General features: G+C 45.2%; 1 protein-coding gene across 9 annotated transcripts in view; it reads left to right on the top strand.

Annotated features, from left to right (window-relative positions):
- The first annotated feature begins 3,636 nt into the window (after positions 1-3,636).
- Positions 3,637-22,218, top strand: part of mtss1lb (MTSS I-BAR domain containing 2b) — a 205,388-nt gene continuing 186,806 nt past the window's right edge. For 7 of the 9 annotated variants that reach the window (XM_072279303.1, XM_072279300.1, XM_072279295.1 and 4 more), the window contains exon 1: positions 3,638-4,214. In XM_072279303.1, coding sequence (XP_072135404.1) covers positions 4,143-4,214 — 72 coding nt within the window. In that variant the 5' untranslated portion in view covers positions 3,638-4,142. Of the gene's footprint in view, positions 4,215-22,218 lie in introns of all 9 variants that reach the window. The other 2 variants (XM_072279294.1, XM_072279296.1) reach the window with 2 other exon arrangements.

Here is a 22,218-nt window from a genome sequence, read left to right as displayed (position 1 = left end):
TAGTACTTATGAAGGAGCGGACAACTATCAGTAGCTTCTTTCGCTCCTGTACAGTAGTGCGGGAGAGGGGGGCTCATACCAGACAGTGATGCAGTCAGTCAGAATGTTCACCTTGCTGACTCTCTAATGGACTTTATAATTTCTTCAGTGCACTGACTGCATTTGTATTTACAACCCGGCTTCATAGAACATCAAATCTTAGTGAGAACTTTATTGCTACGTTCACTCCCTAATTAGTGCAGAACATGCAACAGATATTTTATTGGGAGTTTTGATGCAAGCTAATTTGATACTCAGTACTGCTGGATTAGGATTAATGTACCCAATCCTATCTTGTTGTTAACTTTGAACAGTATTGTTAACTTGTCCTGGGATAGATAGATAGAGAGATAGAGATACAGAGATTGAGATTACTGTCCTCTGATAAATAATCCTGAAATACTAACTCTGTTTTTCTCTCTCCACAAATGTTGTTGGACTGTTGAGTGTTTCCAACATCTTCTGCTTTTTCAGCAGCACCTGAGGTTAATACTTACAGTGAGACAGAGGACAGCTGTCATGGTACCAGACCCAAGTCACTTAAACAGGGCTCTGGAATTGTTATTTAATCCCAGCCAGTTCACCAAAGTTTTCTTATTAAATTAAGAGAATTGTCAAATTAACGTGGTCCATACCTTACCCTGGCTGCATATTAAAATGGTTGACCCTTCACTCCATTATAGTGCCCTCGCTGGATCACCAATCACCTTAATAACCAACGAGAGGCAGCTAAATGCCAGTACTACCTCCAACCTGGTAATGAATTAAAGACATATATTTCCCAATCCAGATTTCCTTTCGTTAACCACCCACCCATGCCCAGCAAAGTATTTATAAAAACATGGCATAATTCCAGTCATTATATCTGTTCACATCCAACGCTTTGGTACCTGTATCACAACCAGAAGAAGTGAGTTTGGCCATTTGGGTCTGAGATGAGGAGAAATCCCTGATTTTGAACATTCAGCTTTCTCTGACATGGATCTTTTCTTATTAGCAACCTGGCACAGTGGGCCAATACACTTTGTGAAACAGAGCTACGGGGAACAAGCAAGAAAATGGGAGCAGTTTGGAGACAGTTTACTAGATTAATATAGACCATCCCTCAGTCATTCACACCTGAGTTAAGGACATCCCTACAAGTGAACAAGCTCCCATAATATTATTAAACTGACATATACATGTTTGTTCCTATGAAGAGCAAAATAACCTCTTGCTCTCTCTCTCTCCACTTCATCTGCATGTTCAATCACTTCAGGAATATCAAAGCCATTACAGATCGTCCTTTGGTTACAATCACCCTGCTTAAGGACACCCTTACATACAAACAAGCTGTCTTATTACTAAATGGAATTGACTTTATTTCTTGCATTCTTCACATACATGAGGAGAAAAATTTTTACGTTACGTCTCCAATGCACGTACATACATATATTCATTCCTACACACAACAGATCTAGCTTTATTAATTGTTCCTTCTTAATAGTCTTGGACCTTTGATGCTATTCATTACAATATTGTAGAGGTGTGATTTTTGTTTTCTCTATTTTATGAATTAATAACAGAATCGATTTATGGGTATCTGTTAAACAGAACCTCAGAGATAGCCCACACCAGGAAAGGGCAGTCCCTTGAGGCCCCAACCTGCTCTAAATGAACTAGTTGTTCTTTTGCGCTTCACGCCCTTTGCTTCTTTGGAATTTGACATAGTGAATCAATAATTTCTTCAATAAAGCCAGTTCTAATATCTGCAGACAAATCATCACAAACTCCACATTGTCGACACCAGAAACTGGAAAAGGAAATGTGATTGTGTACCACTCTACAAAACCCTCAACCCAAGCTATAAATCTTTTCCAACATCTTAAAGACCCACAAGAGCAACACTCTCAAACTTGCTTGTCAATGGAAAACCTTTGCTAGCCGACAAAGCTCTACATGAGAACAACTCAATTTTCTTCACAAATGTCTGATGAACCAGGTACTGCCGCATAGCATGAAATACAGACCTCCACCGAACAATCCATGGGTATGGACGAACAATGTAGATCACCAACATTTCATTCAAAATTGCACTGATGATGTTGCCTAGCTGGGTAACGAAATGTCTGCAAGCTAACAAGCCAGCTCGGCGAGCCACTCAACAACAACATGCTCAACGCGAGCTAGAAATCTTCCCCAACACCTTAACGATCATGAGGTATATTGAACATGACAACTAGGTAGCAGGTGACAACCTTTTGTGTGCAGTTTAGTTTCCTTTGTGCGCTAGTAGCAAAAGATGTGTGTATATAGCTTGGAGGATGGTTGGATACTGAGAGGTGTGTTGTTAAAATGCGTAAGATCACGAGGGCTTCAACAGTGTTGATGTGGAGAGAATGTTTCCTCTTGCAGGAGAATCCACATCTAGGGGTCACTACTTCAGAATAAGGTGTCACCCAGTTATTCTTCCTCAAGGGGCAGTGGAAGCTGAAGCTTTGGATATTTTTGAAGCAGAGGGAGATGAATTCTTGACAAGCAGATGAATGGGGGCAGGGAATGAAAAGTTACTGAGTTCTCCCCCGCTACTATAGCGGAGAGGTTAGTGTGATGCTATTGCAGACCCAGAGACACCAGTTCAATTGTGCCAAGTTTGTATGTTGTCCCCATGGGTTTCCTCCGAGTGCTCCAGTTTCCTCACACATTCCAGACATACCAGACGGAAGGCTAATTGGTGACGTGGGTGTAATTGTGCGGCGATGGCCTGTTTCGTCCAAAAGTGCCTGTTACCATATTGTATCTCTAAATAAATAACACGTGGAGCTATCGGTCGTGATGCCATTAGATGCCTTCTGTCACAATATCTCAGTTTGACCTTACTGAATGGTAGAACATGCTTAATGAGTTGCCATTACTCCTTACAATCATTTACGGGCTCCTCCCCAGCCCCACAGCCTCTCAAAGTGCTTTGTAGCACTCAAGTCCTTTTGTAAAGCTGTCACCCTTGGGTTGCAGGGGAAGACAGCAGTCCCCCTTACACACAGTAAGTATCCACAAACAGCAATAACAAACACGAGAAAGTCTGCAGATGCTGGAGATTCAAAGCAACACAAAGAACGCTGGAGGAACTAACAGCATCTATGGAAAAGAGGAAATAATCGACGTTTCGGGCCGAAGCTCTGTAATTAAGACCACAGAACAATGAGGTGCACTATTTTCGGCTTCTGTGGCGGGAAAATATTTTGATATAAATAAATAGGGAATTTTGGTTCTGTTTTCTAAAATATGAGTGTTTGTATCAGAACGTATGAGGACAGTTGCATTTATATCCATGTAGTGGTAACTGTGCATATCTGCACTCAGGTAGACGTCAAGTATTTGTGGCCAGTCTTGATGTGAATTATGACTACCGACGAGGTAATAGCTACCTTGCGCAAACCTCCGACAACTGCTGGCTATCGGCTTCCTTTGTGATTTATCGATGCTGCGGAAGATCGTGACCCCGCCCACTATCCGCCCTCTGTCCAATGGAATCGCAGCTTCCACGGCCACATGACGAGTCAGAAGTACGGCGGCGAGAAGGGGGGCGTGACCGGAGTCCGTGCGTGGGATTTCTGCTGCTCGGCGCGCGCGCTCCCGGGGACCGGGGCTGGCAACGCGCGCGCGCGGTCGCTGGCTCGCTCCCGGCGGGACTCAGGGTTGCGGTGCGCGTGCACCCTGGGGGACCGCCGCCTGAGGGAGCTCGGTGCCCAGTGTCCTCATACACACACTCACTCCCTCCTTCCCTCTCCCCACCCACATCCCGTCTCTGCCCCGCTCCCGGTGCCGCCGACGAGTCATGTCCATGCAAAGCCACCGGCTGCCTCTGGGATTAATCGGGTTTTGAAAGTGATTGGAAAGGAAAATCGGAGAGCGGGAGGAACCGAGTGACGAGGGGGGAGAGTGAGTGCCCCCTTCTCCTCCTCCCGCAGCCCCGCGCCGCGCCGCACCGCACCGCACCGCACATCACTGTGTCCGCTCTCCCCTCATTGTTTTGTCTGCTCGTAGCTGTAGCCGCCGCGCGGGAGAGGAGAGGACAAGTGGCCTGCATTCCCCCCACCCTCTACTGTTGTGGATGTACAAAGATGGAGACGGGCATGGATAAGGAATGCGGAGCTCTCGGTGGGCTCTTTCAGGCGGTCATCAATGACATGAAGGTAGGATCTCCATTGCGTTGCCCTTGGCTGTAGAGCTGGCAACAAATAAATGAAATCGCTCGCCTCTCTCTCTAAATATTGTTTTTAATTAAAGCTATCATCCGTGTAAACTGAGAGAGCAATTTACTCCGGAGATCTGATGCAAGTAAATACCGGGGAGTGGGGAGGTGACAGTAAATCAGAGCTTAATGTAAATATAACATGTTTTGTATTGTAGCCGTACTGCATTCTGTACTGAGATAGGCGCTTTTTAATAAATGTGGAAGATGGAATCTTGTGAATGCGTGTACAGAAGGAGTCGGGTTACAGATTACAAAGGTCTGTGAACAAAATAGGGGAATAATATTCTGCCCCAGTGTGTGAAGAAGGAGAGTGTGTATGTGAGAGCAGTCACTGGAGCCAGAGACAGAGCGAGGGAATGCGGGCCGGGGTAAATTATTACACCGCACTATCGGTACGACGGTGCGTGTTACCGTCGCTAGACTGCTGTGTGTGCATTGGGGTAGTTTTCCATCCGTGTATCCAAATTTGAAATTGACTTTGTTCGGGGGGAGGGTCATTTAAAGCTTCAGCATTTCCACTGATCCATGAAATGTTGTTGGAAGAGGGCGGAGCGATGTCAGAAATATAGCTCCTTGCTCCTTCTCTCTGCTCCGGGAAAACGCTGGCTTCGGAAGCACTGCAGGTCGCTGCTGTGAGAGATTTCTCATGGTGTGTGCAGAATCCATACACGGTTCAGTCACTGGCACCCATGCGTGTTTATAAAACACTTCACAGGGATGCTGCAATACCAATTAATTTTAAAGTGGTTTTAAATTCCGACCCCCCCCCCCCCCGTCTTGACTGAACGCTGAATTAAGAGTTGGGTTTAAACCGGTTTTGTCTGCAGAAGATGGAGATGATCAGATCTTACTTCATTTTGGGAAAACTGACTAACTGTTTAGTAGCTACCACAAAGTATTTTTATTTAGAAATGGCCGCCCTTTTGCTGCTGCGTCCTGGGATTTAAATACTAAAAAACAAAGATAAGGCGGTGATAGGACTATTTATCTTGCAGAAGTGTGCCTGGGAGGAAATAGTACCCTTTACACTGACCTTGGCATGCACTCTCACGTTTTGTTGCCCCAAGCCAACTGTGCCCTTTATTCCTAGCAAGGCCACCCCTGGGACTATTGACAGGATTGTGCAATTGATTAAACAGAAGGCCCCGTTCTGTGCACAGAGGGCATCGCTGTTGCCAAGTGACCTGCTTTGGACCAGCTGCAAATTGAGACTATTCCATACTTACAAAACAACAGTCAGAATTTTGCAAAAGAGGTTTATGCGCTCCGGACCCAAAGGTTATGGATTCTGTCCATGTAGTTTTGGGTTTATGTGAGAAATCTCTATGAGGTGGCAATGGGGAGGGGGGGATGTGGGGATTTGAGCTGGTGGACACAGGTTTGTCAGTTTACCAAGTGGGGTGTCACAGCAGTGCAGTTGCCGTAAGTGTAATGCTGTCTCAAAATAGCCCTGTTCCAGAGTGGAGGTCTGTGACTGTATAACTGGACTCTGTACTGCTGTTGCCCGTTGTTTTTCTGGTGTTGCTCTACCACACAGTACTAGTGGTAAACTGTTGGTAATTATGGGTCTGACCTGAATGGCGGTGGACTGTTATAGAAACTGTTGACCATGGAATTAATTGGCAGTACAGTTAGTGTAATGGCATTACAGCACAGGCGAGATGGGTTCAACTCCTGCGGCTGTCTGTAAGTTACCATGCTTTAATTATAAGCAGATAAATGATAACTCAAACACACCATGGCAAAAGATTGTGTTTTGCCCATCCCCAATTGCCCCTTGAGGAACTGGAGGGGGCAAAGTGGTGAGTTGGCTTCTTGAACTACAGCAGTCCTGGTGTGAAGGTGCTTCCAGAGAGCAACAGGAGAGGACGTTCTAGGATTCAGACCTTGTAGTGATGAAGGAAGAGCAATGGATCGCCAAGTCAGTTTAGTGTTGCACAAAATTGAAGTGCAAGCAAAGTGACATCTTGTTTCAATTATGCAAGGGCCTGCTGAGACCACATCTGGAATATTACATACAGGTCTGGCCTCTCCATCCAACGAAGGATCACTTGCTCTAGAAGTGCAGTTGAGATTTGTCAAATTAATTCTGAGGTTTGCTTTGCAAGGAGAGATTCGGAAGACTGGCCCGAGGCAAAAGCAAAGTGATCTCATTGAAAGACACAACATTTTCAGGGCTTGGGTGGGTCGCTGTGGAGTTGATCTCTCCACTGGGAAGTCTAGAGTTATAGGTCACAGTCACCATTCAGGACAGAGACAAGGAGAAACCTCTTCATGATGATTCTCTTGGAATCCCCTTCTAAAGAGGGCTGTGGCAGTTCCGTCACTGAGGTTGTTCAATTCCGAGATCAATACATGTTGGAATACTGAGTAAATGCAGTAAAGTGGCCCTGATCAGCATTGATTGCATTAATGGTGAAGAAGGCAAAAGAGGCTGAATGGCTTCTCCTTCTCTTTCTTGTGCTGTAAACTGTGATGAGTTCTGGACTGGTGTGGATCCTTGACATTACTACAAAAAAGTCGGCTGTTACTTGACCATACCGTCAATATCAGCTTCCATCGCTGCTATTGACAGTGGGCAGGAGAGTAATCGGCCTCATTGGTTGTTTTTATGGGTGGTGTTTCTGGCTAATATTAGTAGATGTCAATGTTGTAATTATCTAAGCACAGTTTATCAGAGTTGCAGCTAGTTTTGGAGTGCAGTTCTTTGGTGCCACAGTTCAACGTTGTCTTGGTCCGTAACCTTTGCTGTGCTCTCCACCTTATGCTGATTCCACGTGGAATGAATCAAATTGGCTAGAGATAGTAACTAACACACAAACAAACACACACACACACACACACACACACACACACACACACACACACACACACACACACACAGTGCTGGAGGAACTCAGCAGGCTAGGCAGCATCTATGGATAGAGTACAGTCAACATTTTGGGCCGAGACCCTTCAGCAGGACTGGAGAACAATAGATCAGGAGTCGGGAGAGGCAGAAGAAACACAAGGTGATAGGTGAAATTCTGAGGGGGGGAGGAGTGAATTAAAGAGGAACACCGGAGGGAGGCGATGGACAGGCAAGGAGATAAGGTGAGAGAGGGAAAAGGGGATGGGGAGTAGATTGGGGGGGGGGATGTTACCGGAAGTTTGAGAAATTGATGTTTATGCCATCAGGTTGGAGGCTACCCAGGTAGAATATAAGATGTTACTCCTCCAAATTGAGTGAGGCCTCATTGCGACAGTGGACTGACATGTTGGAATGGAAAGTGGAATTAAAATGGGTGGCCACTGGGAGATCCAGCTTTTTCTGGCAGACAGAGCTTGGGTGCTTGGTGAAGCGGTCTCCCAATCTATCGGGTCTCACTGATATACAAGAGGCCACACCAGATACAACAGACTCACAGGAAGGACTGTTTGGGCCCTGAGTAGGGGAGGAGGTGTAGGGGCAGGTGTAACACCTGTCCTGCTTGCAGGGATGAGTGCCAGGAGGGAGATCAATGGGGAGGGACAAATGGACAAGAGAATCGCATAGGGAGCGATTCCTCTGAAAAGCTGTAAGTCAAGTGGGAGAGGGAAGCATGTGCTTAGTGGTGGGATCCCGTTGAAGGTGGTGGAAGTTGTGGGGAATTATTTGCTGCACACAGAGGCTGGTGGGGTGAAGGAGAGGATAAGAGGGGCCCTGTTCCTCTTGGGGTGGTGGGTGGATGAGGTTGAGTGCAGATGTGTGTGAAATGGAAGAGATGCGGTGGAGGAAGGGAAGCCCTTTTCTTTGGCTAGAGATAGTTTTCTGTGATGATGCTGATCTTGGGAGGAAAACGAGGTGGATCACCACTCTACACTCTGACTAAAACTGTTCACAGGTGCTTCAGCCTTTGTTTGTTACTGGGCCTGTTATCACTAGAATGCTCTAGGTCCACCACCTCCCTCTTGCTGTTTAATTACACAGCAATTCCCACCTAGATGTCGCAGCTTCAGTATGCTGCCAGCTTATTTGTTTGCATATGCCTGGTGTCACCATTCATGCCTTTTTTTTTGGAAGCATGGTGAACCCACCTTTCCACCCCAGACTGATGGATGCAGTGAGGGAAATACCAGATCATGCAGCTTCAGATTAACACACTAAACAATCCCAGTTTCAACCTAGCGTGTGAGCCAACGATTCACCACACTGACTTTGTAGTACAGAGTTTGACAAAGTGGTGGTGGCGCTAGCTTTCGCGCTCGCTTTCAAAATAAAGAGTCACAGAGTTGAACAGAAAGGCCCATCTGCCCAACTTGTTCATGCTGACCATGATGTTTTTCTTGTCCAATTGCATCTGCCACATTAGACCCAAATCCCTCTATGGCTCCCCTATCGAAATAACTTTTTAGATGCCTTTTGAATTCTATAATTGGTTCTGTCTCCACCATATCTCGCAGTTCCTTCCATGTATACATCATCCTCTGTGTGATAAAACTTTCCCTCAACCTTTAATTTTTTTCCCCTCTCACCTTAAATCTGTGCCCTCTGGTTTTAGACTCCCCTACCCTGGGAGAAGGACTCTGACCATCTTTTTTAAGCCTCTCATAACCTACAAGGTCACCCCTCAGCCTTCTAGGCTGTCGTGAGGGGAAAAAATGACAAGTTGAGTTCCCACCATTCCAGTTTGGATGTCAGCATTCTTCCTTGTCTGTGGATTAAAGTTATGGAAATTCTCTCTGCAATGCTATTTGTAGGAGAGTCCTCATTTTGCGCATTGCTGCAGTTTAGGAAAACCCTCATCAGGGTCAAATGGGGATGAGGAAAGAAATATTAACTTCTACCTTGAAATAATATTTCTTTTTTTTGCTCCTGGTTTATTTGGGAGCATAAAACTGTGGAAAGCATTTAAACGATGCTGACCATGGTTTACAGTGACATCAGTTGGAGAAGGCTGACTACTTTGACTGTTCCAGGGAAGGATGCCAGTGGTTTATGGCTGTTCCATTCACAATCCTTAAGAAAAATTGAACATTGCGCTCATTGTTGTAGTAACTTTGGCAGCACTGAAGTTGGCTGCATCAGTAGAATCAGAGGCTTGCTTCATTATTACTTATTTATGTGATGGGGGCATCACTACGCATCCCTAATTTCCCCAGGGAAGGTGGGGGTGAGCATCTCCTTGAACTGCTGCCATCCTCCTGGTGAAGGATCGGCTTTGAACAGTGCTGTTGGGAGAGAGTTCTGGGATTTAGGTGTAATGATAATAAAGTGCACAACTCTGCCCACCGTCAAGGTCATCTAGAGAAGGCAGTACCTCAAGAAGCTGGCATCCCGCATTAAGGATCTTTACCATTCAGGACATGCCCTCTTCTCATTATTACCATCAGACAGCCTGAACACCCATACTCAACGGTTTAGGAACAGCTTCTTCCCCTGTGCCATCAGATTTCTGAATGGTCCATGAACACCACCTTACTACTCCTCTTTTGCAGTAATTTACTTATTGTAACTTAAAGTGATTTTTAATGTCTTTGCACTCTATTGCTGCTGCAAAACAACAAATGTATATTAGTGATAATAAGCCTGATTCTGATTTAGTAAAACATTTCCAAGCGAGGGTGGTGAGGAGGACCCATAGATGGTGATGTTCCAATGCTCGCTCTGCATTGCCATCATGGTCACAGACGAGAGTCGCTATCTTATAGTTGACACACGCACACAAGATGAAGTGGTGGATGGGGTGCCAGTCAAGTTGGCTGCTCTGACCTTAATGGAGTGAGGTTCTTTGTCTGATATTGGAGCTGGACTCAGCCTGGTCAAATGCGTGATGTAGATCTTGTGGGAGTGTCAGGAGGAGTTAATCACTCACGTGCTCTTATTGCGACAGAATTTATGTAGCTTGTTCAGCGAAGTGGAAGATGGGCTCGGCTATTGTGTTGAACATCAGCCAAAGTTGCCTTCAGTACACTGAGTGATTGTCAGAGTCAGGTGTAACATCACCAGCAATGTCGTGGCGTGTGCAGTCCCAGTATATAATACATAAAATCAAACTATAAATTACGTACATATATTAAAAAAATAAATGAGCAGGGCACAAAGAGATGAAAAAAAGCAGTGAAGTAAAGTTCATGGATTCATTGTCTATTCAGAAATCTGATGGGAGAGAGGAAGAGGCTGAAACATTGAGTGTGTGAGATGACGTTCCTCACATGATGGAAGGATCATGCAGCAGCTGAAGATGGTGTCTGAAAAGAGGATGCTGTCCAAGTTGCATGCCATCTTGGTCAATGTCTCCCATCCACTACATAATGTACTGGGTGGGCACAGGAGTACATTCAGCCAGAGACTCATTCCACCGAAATGCAGCACAGAGCGTCATAGGAAGTCATTCCTGCCTGTGGCCACCAAACTTTACAACTCCTCCCTTGGAGGGTCAGACACCCTGAGCCGATAGGCTGGTCCTGGACATTTCATAATTTACTGGCATAATTTACATATTACTATTTAACTATTTATTACTATTTTCTATTACTATTTATTATTTCTATGACTATTACTATGTCTATTACTATTTATTATTTATGGTGCAACTGTAACGAAAACCATTTTCCCCCGGGATCAATAAAGTATGACTATGACTATAGAGTATTGCCCTGAGGAAATCCTGTAGCGATGGAAGTATTGACGTCCAAACATTACCCTCTTCCCTCATAGGACTACAACAGCAGCTTCTGGATTGTTTTTGTTGTGATACCCATTGACCTCCGTTTTATTCAGGGCCATTGCACTCAACTTATAATTCAGATTCAGGTTTATTTATCGCATGTACATTGAAGCATACAGTGAAATGCAATGTTTGCGTCAACCTAATGATCTGCTGAGGGCAGCCCTCAAATGTCATGACACATTCTGGCAACAACACAGTGTCACACACCAGGTGCTGGAGGAACTCAGCAGGTCAGGCAGTATCTATGGAGGAAGAGTCTTGGCCCGAAATTAACTGTTTTCAAGTTTATTCTTTTCCATAGATGCTGCCTGAGCTGCTGAGTTCCTCCAGCATTTTGTGTGTTGCTGCTCTGGGTTTCCAGCATCTACTGATTTTCCCATGTTTATGATTGTGCCCACAATGCTTGGCAGAACAACACAGGACACAACAAGCAAGAAAACAACAACAGCAAAACAATCCCCTTTCCTCCCTACCACTCACACAGAGTTCTCCAACCCTAGGACAGGTCTAACTAACTGTCCACCAGTATGCAGGACTGCGAAGCTTTGGTGTGGTCGGTTGATCGCTTCTGTTGCTTTAGCACACAGGACATGCTACGTCACATCTGACCGGGTTGCCACCTCACTTTTAGGTCCCAGCATAACAGTCTGTGGGCCTCTTTGCAATTGGGTTATACTGGAAAAGAATGGGGGAGTAAGCGGTATGCCGCCATAAGGCTACAGATTTTGGTTTCTCCAGGTCCATCGCATCCAAATCTGAGCTGCCACATGTGATTGTACCTGTTTTACACAATGGTAACATGATGGTAAGAATACATGGCACAGATGGTGCAGTGGTCTCTCCTACCAATATTTGAAGTCAGAGGGATACAATACAGAAGCAGGCCCTTTGTCTGTTAAATCTGCACAAGCCATCAACCACCCACTTACGTTAATCCCATTTCATTCTCCTCACTTCCTTCTTGACTCATCCTTGATTCTACCACTCACCTACACACCAGGGGCATTTGACATTGGCCAATTAACCTACCAAATCATGTGTCTTTAGGGAGTGGGAGTAAACTAGAGCATCCAGAGAAAATCCATATGGCCACAGGGAGAAGATGCTAGCTCCATGCACCCAAGGTCAGGGTTAAACCCAGGTCTCTGGAGCTGTAAGGCATATGTTTGACAAACATATCTGTGCTGGTTCAGTCATCAAAATCACCCAGGCAGAGAGTGCAGTATCCCGTTAAGGAAACATGGCCATAGGGCTGGACCGCAGGTAAAACTGAAATGCAGGACCTTGAGGTCCCTCACTCCCTATCGTACTCCTGGTTAATGTAGTGTCTAGAAAATAACACTGAAGACCTCAGAGCAAGATTGCAGTACAAGAGGAACATCAGGAACAGCTGTGTACTTTACTTCACAGAGACATAACTCTGGACACAGCACTGCAGCCAGAGGCCTTCACCTTCCACCGCAGGCAGCAGCATCGAGTAAAGGCAGAGACGGGAGCGTTTGCTTTGTGACTAACACATCATGGTGGTTCTGTCTCAGTCCTGCTCCCCTGACCTAGAACATCTAGTGGATAAGTATCATCCATTTTATCTGGCGAGGGAGTTGACCATCTTTCAAGTTGGTGAACCTTTGAAAGGCATCAGGCCCTGATGGTGTACCTGGCAGGCCACTGGAAACCTGTGCCATCCAATTAGCTAGCGTGTTTAAAGACAACTTCAATCTCTGATGCCATCAGAGGTTCCCACCTGCTTTAATAGGGCATACCCAAGAAAAGTAGGGCGGGCTACCTCAATAACTATCCCCCAGTAGCACTCACATGGCTAGAATTAACTTCTGGACCCACTACAATAGGTCTACAGCTGATACAATCTCACTGGCTCTCCACTTGGCCTGGGACCACCTGGACAATAGCAATATCTACATCAGGCTGCTGTTTGTTGATTACAGCTCAGTGTTCAACACCATCATACCCTCAGTATTAATCAACAAGCTTCAAAATCTGTGCCTCTGTACCTCCCTCTACAACTGGATCTTTGACTACTTCATTGGGGGACCACAGTTGTGGGTGATCAACACAGGCATCTGAAGAATGCATCCTTAACCCACTGCTTTACTCTCTGCAAATGTTCTTAAATTCACCGACACCATTGTTGTTGGCAGAATCTCAGACGGTGACGGGGAGGTGTACAGGAGTGAGATAGATCAGCTGGTTGAGTGGTGTCACAACAACAACCTTGCACTCACCGTCAGTAAGACCAAGGATTTAACTGTGGACTTCAGGAGGGCAAAGTCGGGGGAACACACAGCAGTCCTCATCAAGGGGTTAGCAGTGGAAAAGGTGAGCAGTTTCAAGTTCCTGGGTGTCAGCATCTCTGAAGCTCGATCCGGCACCCAACATATTGATGCAATTGTGAAGAAGGCACACCAGTGACTATATTTCATTCAGAATTTGAAGGGAATTGGTGTGTCACCAAAGAGTCTAGCAAGTGTCTACAGATGTACTGTGGAGAGCATTCTGCCCAGTTGCATCACTGTCTGGAAGAGAGTATCCACTGTGCCGGTTTGCAAAATGGTGTAGTGTGTTGTAAACTCTGGCCAATCCCATCACGGACACTAGCCTCCCACCATCGAGGATCTCTTCATAAGGCCTCATTAAGGTGGCATCCATCATTAAGGTCCCTCACCATCCAGGATGTGCCGCCTTCTCACTATTACCATTAGGGCGGAGGTACAGAAGCCTGAAGACACACACTTCTTCCCCTCCACCGTTAGATTTCTGAAAGGTCCCTGAACATGACCATTATTTTGCTCTCTTTTGCACCACTTATTTATATTTTTATATACTGCACATTCTTTATTGTAACTTATTGGCAAAACAAGAAATTTCACAACATATGTCAGTGATTCAGGTAGTATTGCTACCGTTGTTTGTTTATTTTTGCGCATGGACATTGTTGACATCTCCCTAATTGCCCTTAAAACGGTGGACCCATGGCAGTCGTTCTGGGCAGGTACTCCTCAGTGCTGTTGAATTTAGATCCAGCTGCTGCCTTAACATTGCTATGTGTTAGAGATCTGGGAGGATACACTAGCCTGGGTGAGTAACTGCAGTGCATTTTCTAGTTGGTGCATACTGTGGCCATTTTCTGCTCTAAATTTTCCTCCACTCCCCTTAAAAAGATGTCCTCTAGTATTGGTCATGGTTGTTTTGGGGAAAAAGGGCTGGCTATTCACCCTATCACTGCCTGTTTATAATCAAATACACGTTAATCAAGTTTCCTCTCATCCTTCTTCACGGCAAAGAGAAAAACCCTAAATGGCTCAATGTATCCTCGTAAGACAAGCTCTCTATTCTAGCCAGCATCCTGGCAAATCTACTCTGCACTCTCTCTAAAGCTTCCACATCCTTCCCATATTGAGGCAACTAGAAGTGAACACAAAACTCTTGTGTGGTCTAACCAGTATTTTGTAGAGCTAAAGCTTTACCTCACAGCTCTTGAACTCAATCCTTTGATTCGTGAAGGCCAACAAACCATTCACCACCTTAACCACCCTGTCAACTTGCATGGCAACTTTGAAGGACTCTCAGTTTCTCCACACTGCTAAGAATCCTGCCATTAACTCTGTACTCTGCCTTCAAATTTGAACTTTAAAAGTGTATCACTTCACACTTTTCTGGATTGAACTCCATCTGCCACCTTTCAGTCCAGCTCTGCAAGCTGTCAGTGTTCTGTTGTAACCTACAACAACCTTATATGCTATCCACAACACCACCAACCTTTGTGTCATCTGCAAACTTGTTAACCCACTCTTCCATTTACTCATCCAAGTCATTTATAAAAATCACAAGTTGCAGAGGTTCCAGCACAGATCCTGCAGAATGTCTCTAGTCATGGATGTCCAGGCAGAATATGCTCCAGTTACCACTGCCCTCTCTAACCAAGCCAATTCCAAATCCACACTGCCTAGTTTCCATAGATCCAATGCCTTGTGACTTTCTGGCTCAATCTTCCATGAAGAAGCTTATCAAATGCCTTACAAAGATCCACGTACACCACATCCACTGCTCTACCTTCATCGAGTTGTTTTGTTACTTCCACAAAAAAGCCAATCAGGCTTTTGTCATTGATTTTTTTTTCAGGCTGTTGGAGCTTCATTCACCCAAGCAAGTGGAGAGTGTGTCTTCACAGATTCAGATTTATTTATCACACGTACATTGCAAAATACATGAAATGTGTTGTTTGCTTTAATAACCAAGTGTTGCACACATTCTAGCACTGACATTCAACAGAACGACGCAAACAGCAATCAGAACAACACAAGACAATAGCAGTAAAACAAGCCCCTTTCCCATACTCCCAGCTACCCACCCATGCACCCCTTTATCCATACAGACGGGCCTGCAATTCCAGGATAGGCTGCTTCTGGACCTCCATTCCTCTTCCCTGGACACTCACACTCGCAGTCATCAGGCCTCAAACCTCCCCTCCTTGGCCCTCAGGCCCCTGGCTCTGCACTCACCAACTTAGGTCTCTGGCCTTTTAGATTTCCTGTCTCTGGACTTTGCCAACTTCTGGGTATTAACTTGACCTTTAGGCATTGATCCCAGAACATACCATTCGCAGGTTGTTGAACAGGCTTCTAGGTGTGAGGGTATGAGGAGTTCCTTCACCTGAGGTACCTTCATTTTCTTGCAGTTAACGTCAGGATGGAGGTACAGAAGCCTGAAGTCCATCACCGAAAACAGCTACTTCCCTTCAAGCATTTATTTTTTTGAAACGATAACTACTTCACCATAGAGTTCAAGTTCAGTTTATTGTCATTCAACCAAGAACATGAGTACCACCAAACGAGACCGTGTTCTTCTCGACCAAGATGCACAACACAGAACATGAAACTCACACACCTAACATAAAGTAATATTACCACCGATAAATTAACAAATAATAAGGTGCATTCATGACAGAGGTAAACTGGTGCCTCAAATGTTATAAGACCTGGATGGTAGCAGGAAGTTCAGTAGTCTTGTATACTGGAGGAAGAAGCGGTTTCCCATCCTAATAATTCTTGTCCTCTTGCCGGATCATAGGAGGTTAAGAGATTGTTGGATGAATGGAAGGAGTCATCAATAATGCTAAGGGCCCTATGTATGCAGCGCTCCTGATCAATATCTCTGATGGGTGAAAGTGAGATCCTGATGATTCTCTCAGCAGTCATCACAATCGTTTGTAGGGTCTTGCGGTCAGATTCCTGTACCAGATGGTGATGCAGCTGGTCAGGGCACTCTGGTAGTGTTCAGAGACCAGGTGTGCACTCCCAGAAATCAGAAACTCCACAGAGGAGCTGTGTATGTGCAGTGAGGAGTAGTCCACCTGCGCTTCCCTAAAGTCCACAGTCATTTCTTTGATCTTGTCCATGTTTTGCTCACACCTTTCAAATAACTGCTCTACCTCTTCTGTCTACGCTACCTCGCTGTTGATTGATTCACTGTTGTGTCATCAGTGAATTGATGTATTGGTTTCTTGAACTTCTGGTAATTGCCCCCCCCCCCCTTTACCAATTCCCATTCCTATTTCTCCCTCTCACCTGCACATCACCTCCCTCTGGTGCTTCTCCCCCTTCCCTTTCTTCCATGGTCCTCTACCCTTCCTATCAGATTCCACCTTCTCCGGCCCATCAACTTCCCAGCTCTTTACTTCATCCCCTCCTCCCACCTTCTTTCTCTGCCTTCTCATCTTTTTTTTCCCCAGTCCTGATGAAAGGTCTCAGCCTGAAGCTGCAACTCTTTACTCTTTTTCCATAGATGCTGCCTGGCCTGCTGCTGAGTTCCTTCAGCATTTTGTGAGGATAGTTTACCCAACAGCTTCTGAGGGATGATCATATTAAATGCTGATCAGAAGTCCATAAACAGCATCCTGGCATATAGGCCATCATTTTCCAGTTGGGCAGGGCGGAGTGGAGTGCGGAATCTAGGGCATCATCAGTGAACCGATTTGAGCAATAAACAAATGGAAAGGGTCCAGTGTAGCAGGAGGATGGAACTTAATGTGATCCATAACCAGCTGCTCAAAGCACTCCTCTCGACTGTCACCCTCTTGAGCCCCGGGATGACAGAAACACGGTGACCACTGTATACTACAGTGGACTCTTGTTTTATTCTAATTGTGTTGTTTCTGGTAAAAAAATAGTGTGTAATTTATGTTTTCCTTGTAGATGTTGCTTATATCTGTGATGCTGCTGCATGTAGGTGTTTCATTGCACCGTGCACACATTTGTGCTTGTATACAGCAGTGAGTGGTTGAATCTGAGAGAGTTGATAGGAATGTGAAGTGGATAGGATGAGTGTAAATGTGTGCTCGATTGTCAGCGCAGCCTCTGGCTGAAGAGCCCATTTCTGTGCTGCGAATCTCTGACTTTATGGGGAGGGTGGGACTTCCAATAATGCAGCAACCTTGCATTGCAAGTGAAGTCACCCCAGAGGAAAAGAATTTTGAGAGAGTGATGAATTCTTCATTCAGGAGGATGGTGGAAACTTGTTCACTAGAGATGAGAGACTAGCTATATTTGTCACATATATATCAAAATCTGCAGTGAAATGTGTCCTTTCCGTCAAATCATATCAGCAAGGATTGCGCTGAGCAGCTAGCAAGTGTTGCCACGCATCCAACACCAACAGAGCACGTCCACAACTCACTAACCCTAAAGGTACGTCTTCTGGAGGAAGCCCACATGGTCACAGGGAGAACGTACAAACTTATTACAAATAACAATGGAATTGAACCTGGGTCACTAGCGCTGTATTAACAGTATGCTAACTACTATGCGTCTGTGCACCATGTAGATTCAAAGCAGATTCTGGAGGACCTTTTGATATTGGTGGAATCATGGGATTTGGGCTTTTTGCAGAAAGATGGTGTGGATGTAATCAGATGCAATTTTATTGAATGGCAGAGCCAACGTGAGGGGCTTAGGATATACATGGGTGGGGTGATAACCTACTGATTTGAAGAGAAATGATAACTGAACCAGATCAATGTACTTAATACTGCATGATTATTGGGTTAGCTGTAATGTCCTGGAATCTCAAATAAGGTAGGCTGTTCAACTCCAGTCGAACACAATGAATTGATCTAACACACTCAGCGTTAAAACAAGGAACTGCTAATTCGGGGATCTAAAACCACCAACAACAGCATCTGCAGAAGGAGGAAATGTTAGACTTCAGGTCTATGATGTTTCTTCAGAAATGTGAATATTTTGGAAATTGCATGTGTTTCTAAGTTGTGCAGAGGGATGGAGAAGAGAGGAAAGGGGGTGGAAAGACATTGGCCTGAAATGTTGAGTGGCCTCATCATGGAAGAAGACGAGGCCATTGACTTTCATGTCGAAACGGGAATGGGGATAGGAATTAAAATGGTTGCCCTCCTGGAAAATCCACTTTTGTCATTGGGAGCGGAGGTGCTCGACAAAGCGGTCCACCAATTTACGTCAGGTCTCACCATTGTAGAGGAGGCCACATAGGGATCACCATATACTATAGACGACCACAACAGATTCACAGCTGAAGTGTTGCCTCACCTGGAAGGATTGTCTGGGATCTTGATTAAAGGTGAGGGAGGAGGTAAAAGGGCAGGTCTGTCTCTTCAGGAATGTGGAGGAAGATTAGTGGGGAGGGATGAATGGGCAAGGGAGGGAGTAGTTCCTGTGGAAAGTGGAGACTGGGCCTCCTCCCCCTCCCCCCATCTTTTTAATTTTGGTATCTTCCCCTTTCCTTTCCTGTCCTGATGAAGGGTCTTGGCCTGAAGTGTCAAGTGTTTATTCAATTCTGTAGATGCTGTCTGACCTGCTGAGCTCTCTCAGCATTTTGTGCGTTGCTCTGGGTTTCTAGCATCTGCAGCCTCTTGTGTTTACAATAATCTAAGCAGGGTTTTATAGAGCCACATTATCTCGTGGCTCTTGACTTCAATCTCCTGAAGTAAATGCCAACACTCCCTGCAGTAACTTTGAGGGATGTATGTATGTTTTGATGTACATGTGATAAATAAATCTGTATCTCACAACCAGCTGCCTCTTCCCTAGTACACGTTCACAATAAATTATCGGCATTTGCGAGTTGGCATAAAAGGATCTTGTGGCATTATTTCAAAGCAGAGCGTCAGTTGTGCTGGTATCCTGGTCAATATTTATTCCTGGAGACAATGTCACAACATGCCCTGCATTCCAATCACTAATGGATTGTGGGAATTCATGGTACACAAAATGACTGTTTCATTTCCTTCATTACAATATTGATTCCTCTCCAAGTGCTTTGGGATTGTCTGAGGTCATGAAAGGTGCTAAATAAATTCAAGTCTTTATTTCCTGTTTAAAGCAATCTCTTAATGCTGAAGGTAATTGGTGCCCAGAGAGCCCTCATTGTGTTAGCTCAGTCTCTTTATCATTCGCCTCATCCCCCACCTGGGTCTGATCAATGTGTTTCAGTTCCGAGCTGTGAGTTTGATTTTTCAACTGGCCCCCTTTACGTGAAGTAGGCGGAAATGATCAGTTCTGGCTGATTTTTTAAGCTTTTAAATTGATGGATTAGCTTTATTTGTCACTTGTACATAGGAACACGTAGTAAAATATGTCATTTGTGTCAAATCAAATCAGTGAGGATCGTACTGGGTAGCCTGCAAGTTTCACCATGGCTCCGATGCCAACATTGTACTTCAAACAAGAGAAAATCTGTAGATGCTGGAAATCCAAGCAACACACACAACTTATTCACTCTAACTTTGGGATGTGGGAGGAAACCCGGGCACACGGAGGAAACCCATGCATTCATAGGGAGAACGTACAACTCCTGGGAATCGAACCCTGATTTTACAGCTGTCTACGGTAAAGGGTTGTGCTAACTGCTAAGCTACACTGCCACCTCATTGCACTTAATCGAAAGTGTAGTCAAGTTCCCAGTGACCCTGGATGCCTGCAGAGAGGTCTACTGTCTTTTCCTCTGTGGTCATTTCAGCAGCTTGAGTACCTGTACTTAAGGGTCCGACTTCAGAGCCAGACGAGTGGTTGTACTCTCTGGCTGTTCAATCCACAGCTTCTGGATGATTGCAGCCTCTGACAATGTTAGGGAGATATTTGTGTGGGACACCAACCTCTTAAATTATTTGTGATTCAGCACCTAACCTGAACATTGTGACGAGAATACACATAAATTAAGTTGTTTGCTGGCCTGGGCTAGCACCAGTGGCATCAGCAGTTGGTCTGCCACCTGTCCTCGGGGGAGGGAGAGATAGGGCACACAATGAAGCAGCATTTGGAGGTGTTAATGAAGGAGCCATCAGTCTGGGTATTGTCTAGAGTGGCTCCCCCTTTGAACCCTGAACTGTTTGAAGTGATGGACAGGCGATACCCCAGCAGGGGGATAAAAAGGGACAGGTTCGCTAAGGCAGGACACACACGACACCCGAGGTAACGAGACCCTGGAAGCGGTGTGTCTCTCACAAGTCGGTGGGAAGTACCGGGCCATAAACGCACAGGGTGGAAAGGTACGATCAGCGGGAACCCGGTGTGTGTCCACCCTCGCTTGGGTGCTGGGTTCACTGTAGAGGATCAACCGCATCTGGAGGAGGGGTCACAGTCGGTGACCCCAGGTGACATCACAAAGGACTCGCCCGAAAGCTGCTTGTGAGCAATATCGCCGGTCTGTGAGTGGAAGCCGTGTCTGAATGATCAGTCGTTCTCGTTCTCCCTCTCTCCCTCCCCCCACGTTGTCCATCGCCATGGCAACGATTACTGCGAACTGAACTAAATTGAACTGGACTTTGTGTCACTTTAAAATTGGTCATTTACCCCTAGACAACGATAGAGCTTGGTTGATCCTGTTATCTTAATTCTGTGCACATGTGTGTTTATCATTGCTGAACTGTTGCATTTATTATCCTTTCGATTACTGTGTTGCTTGTTTCTTTAATAAAACTTTCTTAGATCTAGTAATCCAGACTCCAACTGAGTGATCCATTTCTGCTGGTTTGGCAACCCAGTTAGGGGGTACGTAACAACATCAATGACATGACAAGCATTTTTTCCCCACTTCCGAACGGCCATCTTTACTCCTGGTGAAGGTTTCATTCTTTCTGAGACTGTGATTGGATTGGTACAGTTGAATGACTCGTTCAGCCATTCTCTCCCTCGAAGGCCATCAGTGAGCCAGTGTTTTTTAACCTCCACCCCCTGATGTTCTTAGTTTTGTGGTTATTATTAATAACTATGAGTTACTGACTTTCCAAATTCCGATTACTAACTGAATTTAAACTCCACAGCTCCAGAAATAGGGTAGGATTTGTATTTGAGTATCCAATTTGTCAGTTTTCTGGATTTCTGATTCACATTGCCATGATCCAGGAAGGGGTGCGGAGGGAGCATTAATTAGGGAATATTGAATTGTTCTTTGATGAGATGATGGTTGTGGTTATTCTGGGCAAAGCTCTTTGAACTGACATGCCTTCCTTTAAATGGAAGTATTTTGTTAGCTGCTGAGTTTGGTTTAATTTTGTCTGTTTATCCGGTTACTCCACCCTGCTTATCTCCAGATCTTTTCCTTTCCTGTTTGTGATAAGACAGGAACACAGAATGGGAAGTGAGATTTGTGCTTCTCATTCTTGCCTGGACAGTCAGGAGGAAGGAAGGGAATTGTTAGTATATTACCCATAGATCCCAGGCTCTGACACACAAGATTCTGCAGATGCTGGAACAGACAAAATGCTGGAGGAACTCAGCAAGTCAGGCAGCATTCATGCAGTCCACACCAATCATTAACCACCCAGTTATACTGATCTTACCTCAAGTCCTTTTTATCCTCCCCAATTTTTCATTTACACGGATTCTGCCATTGACCGCAGGTCAGCTAGTCATTGGCATGGTGGTAGTGGAGACCTCTGACCAGCGGTATGCTACAGGGAATGGTGTTTGGCCCCTATTCTTTGTCAATATGCATTAATGAATTGAATAAGAATGAGTATTCAGTTTAAGATGGTGGTACTGAAGCTGTGTGTCAGCTTACTGGTAGTGAAGAAGACAAGAAATATGACTAAAATCATTGCTAGTAACACCTTTTCTGAAGTAAACTGTGGTCAGCTATCCCCACAAACAATGAAGAAGCAAGCAGAGGCAAAGCTGATTCAAAGGTTGGGCCTTGTGGAAGCATTGCAAAGTTGGAACACAGCAACGTGTTCAAGATGGGGTGGCAGATGGAGTTTGTATC

This window comes from Mobula birostris, chromosome 15 (genome assembly GCF_030028105.1).
Source record: "Mobula birostris isolate sMobBir1 chromosome 15, sMobBir1.hap1, whole genome shotgun sequence".
NCBI lineage: Eukaryota > Metazoa > Chordata > Chondrichthyes > Myliobatiformes > Myliobatidae > Mobula > Mobula birostris.
The sequence above is the reverse complement of the archived record's forward strand: the minus strand, read 5'-3'. Positions and strand labels throughout refer to the sequence as shown.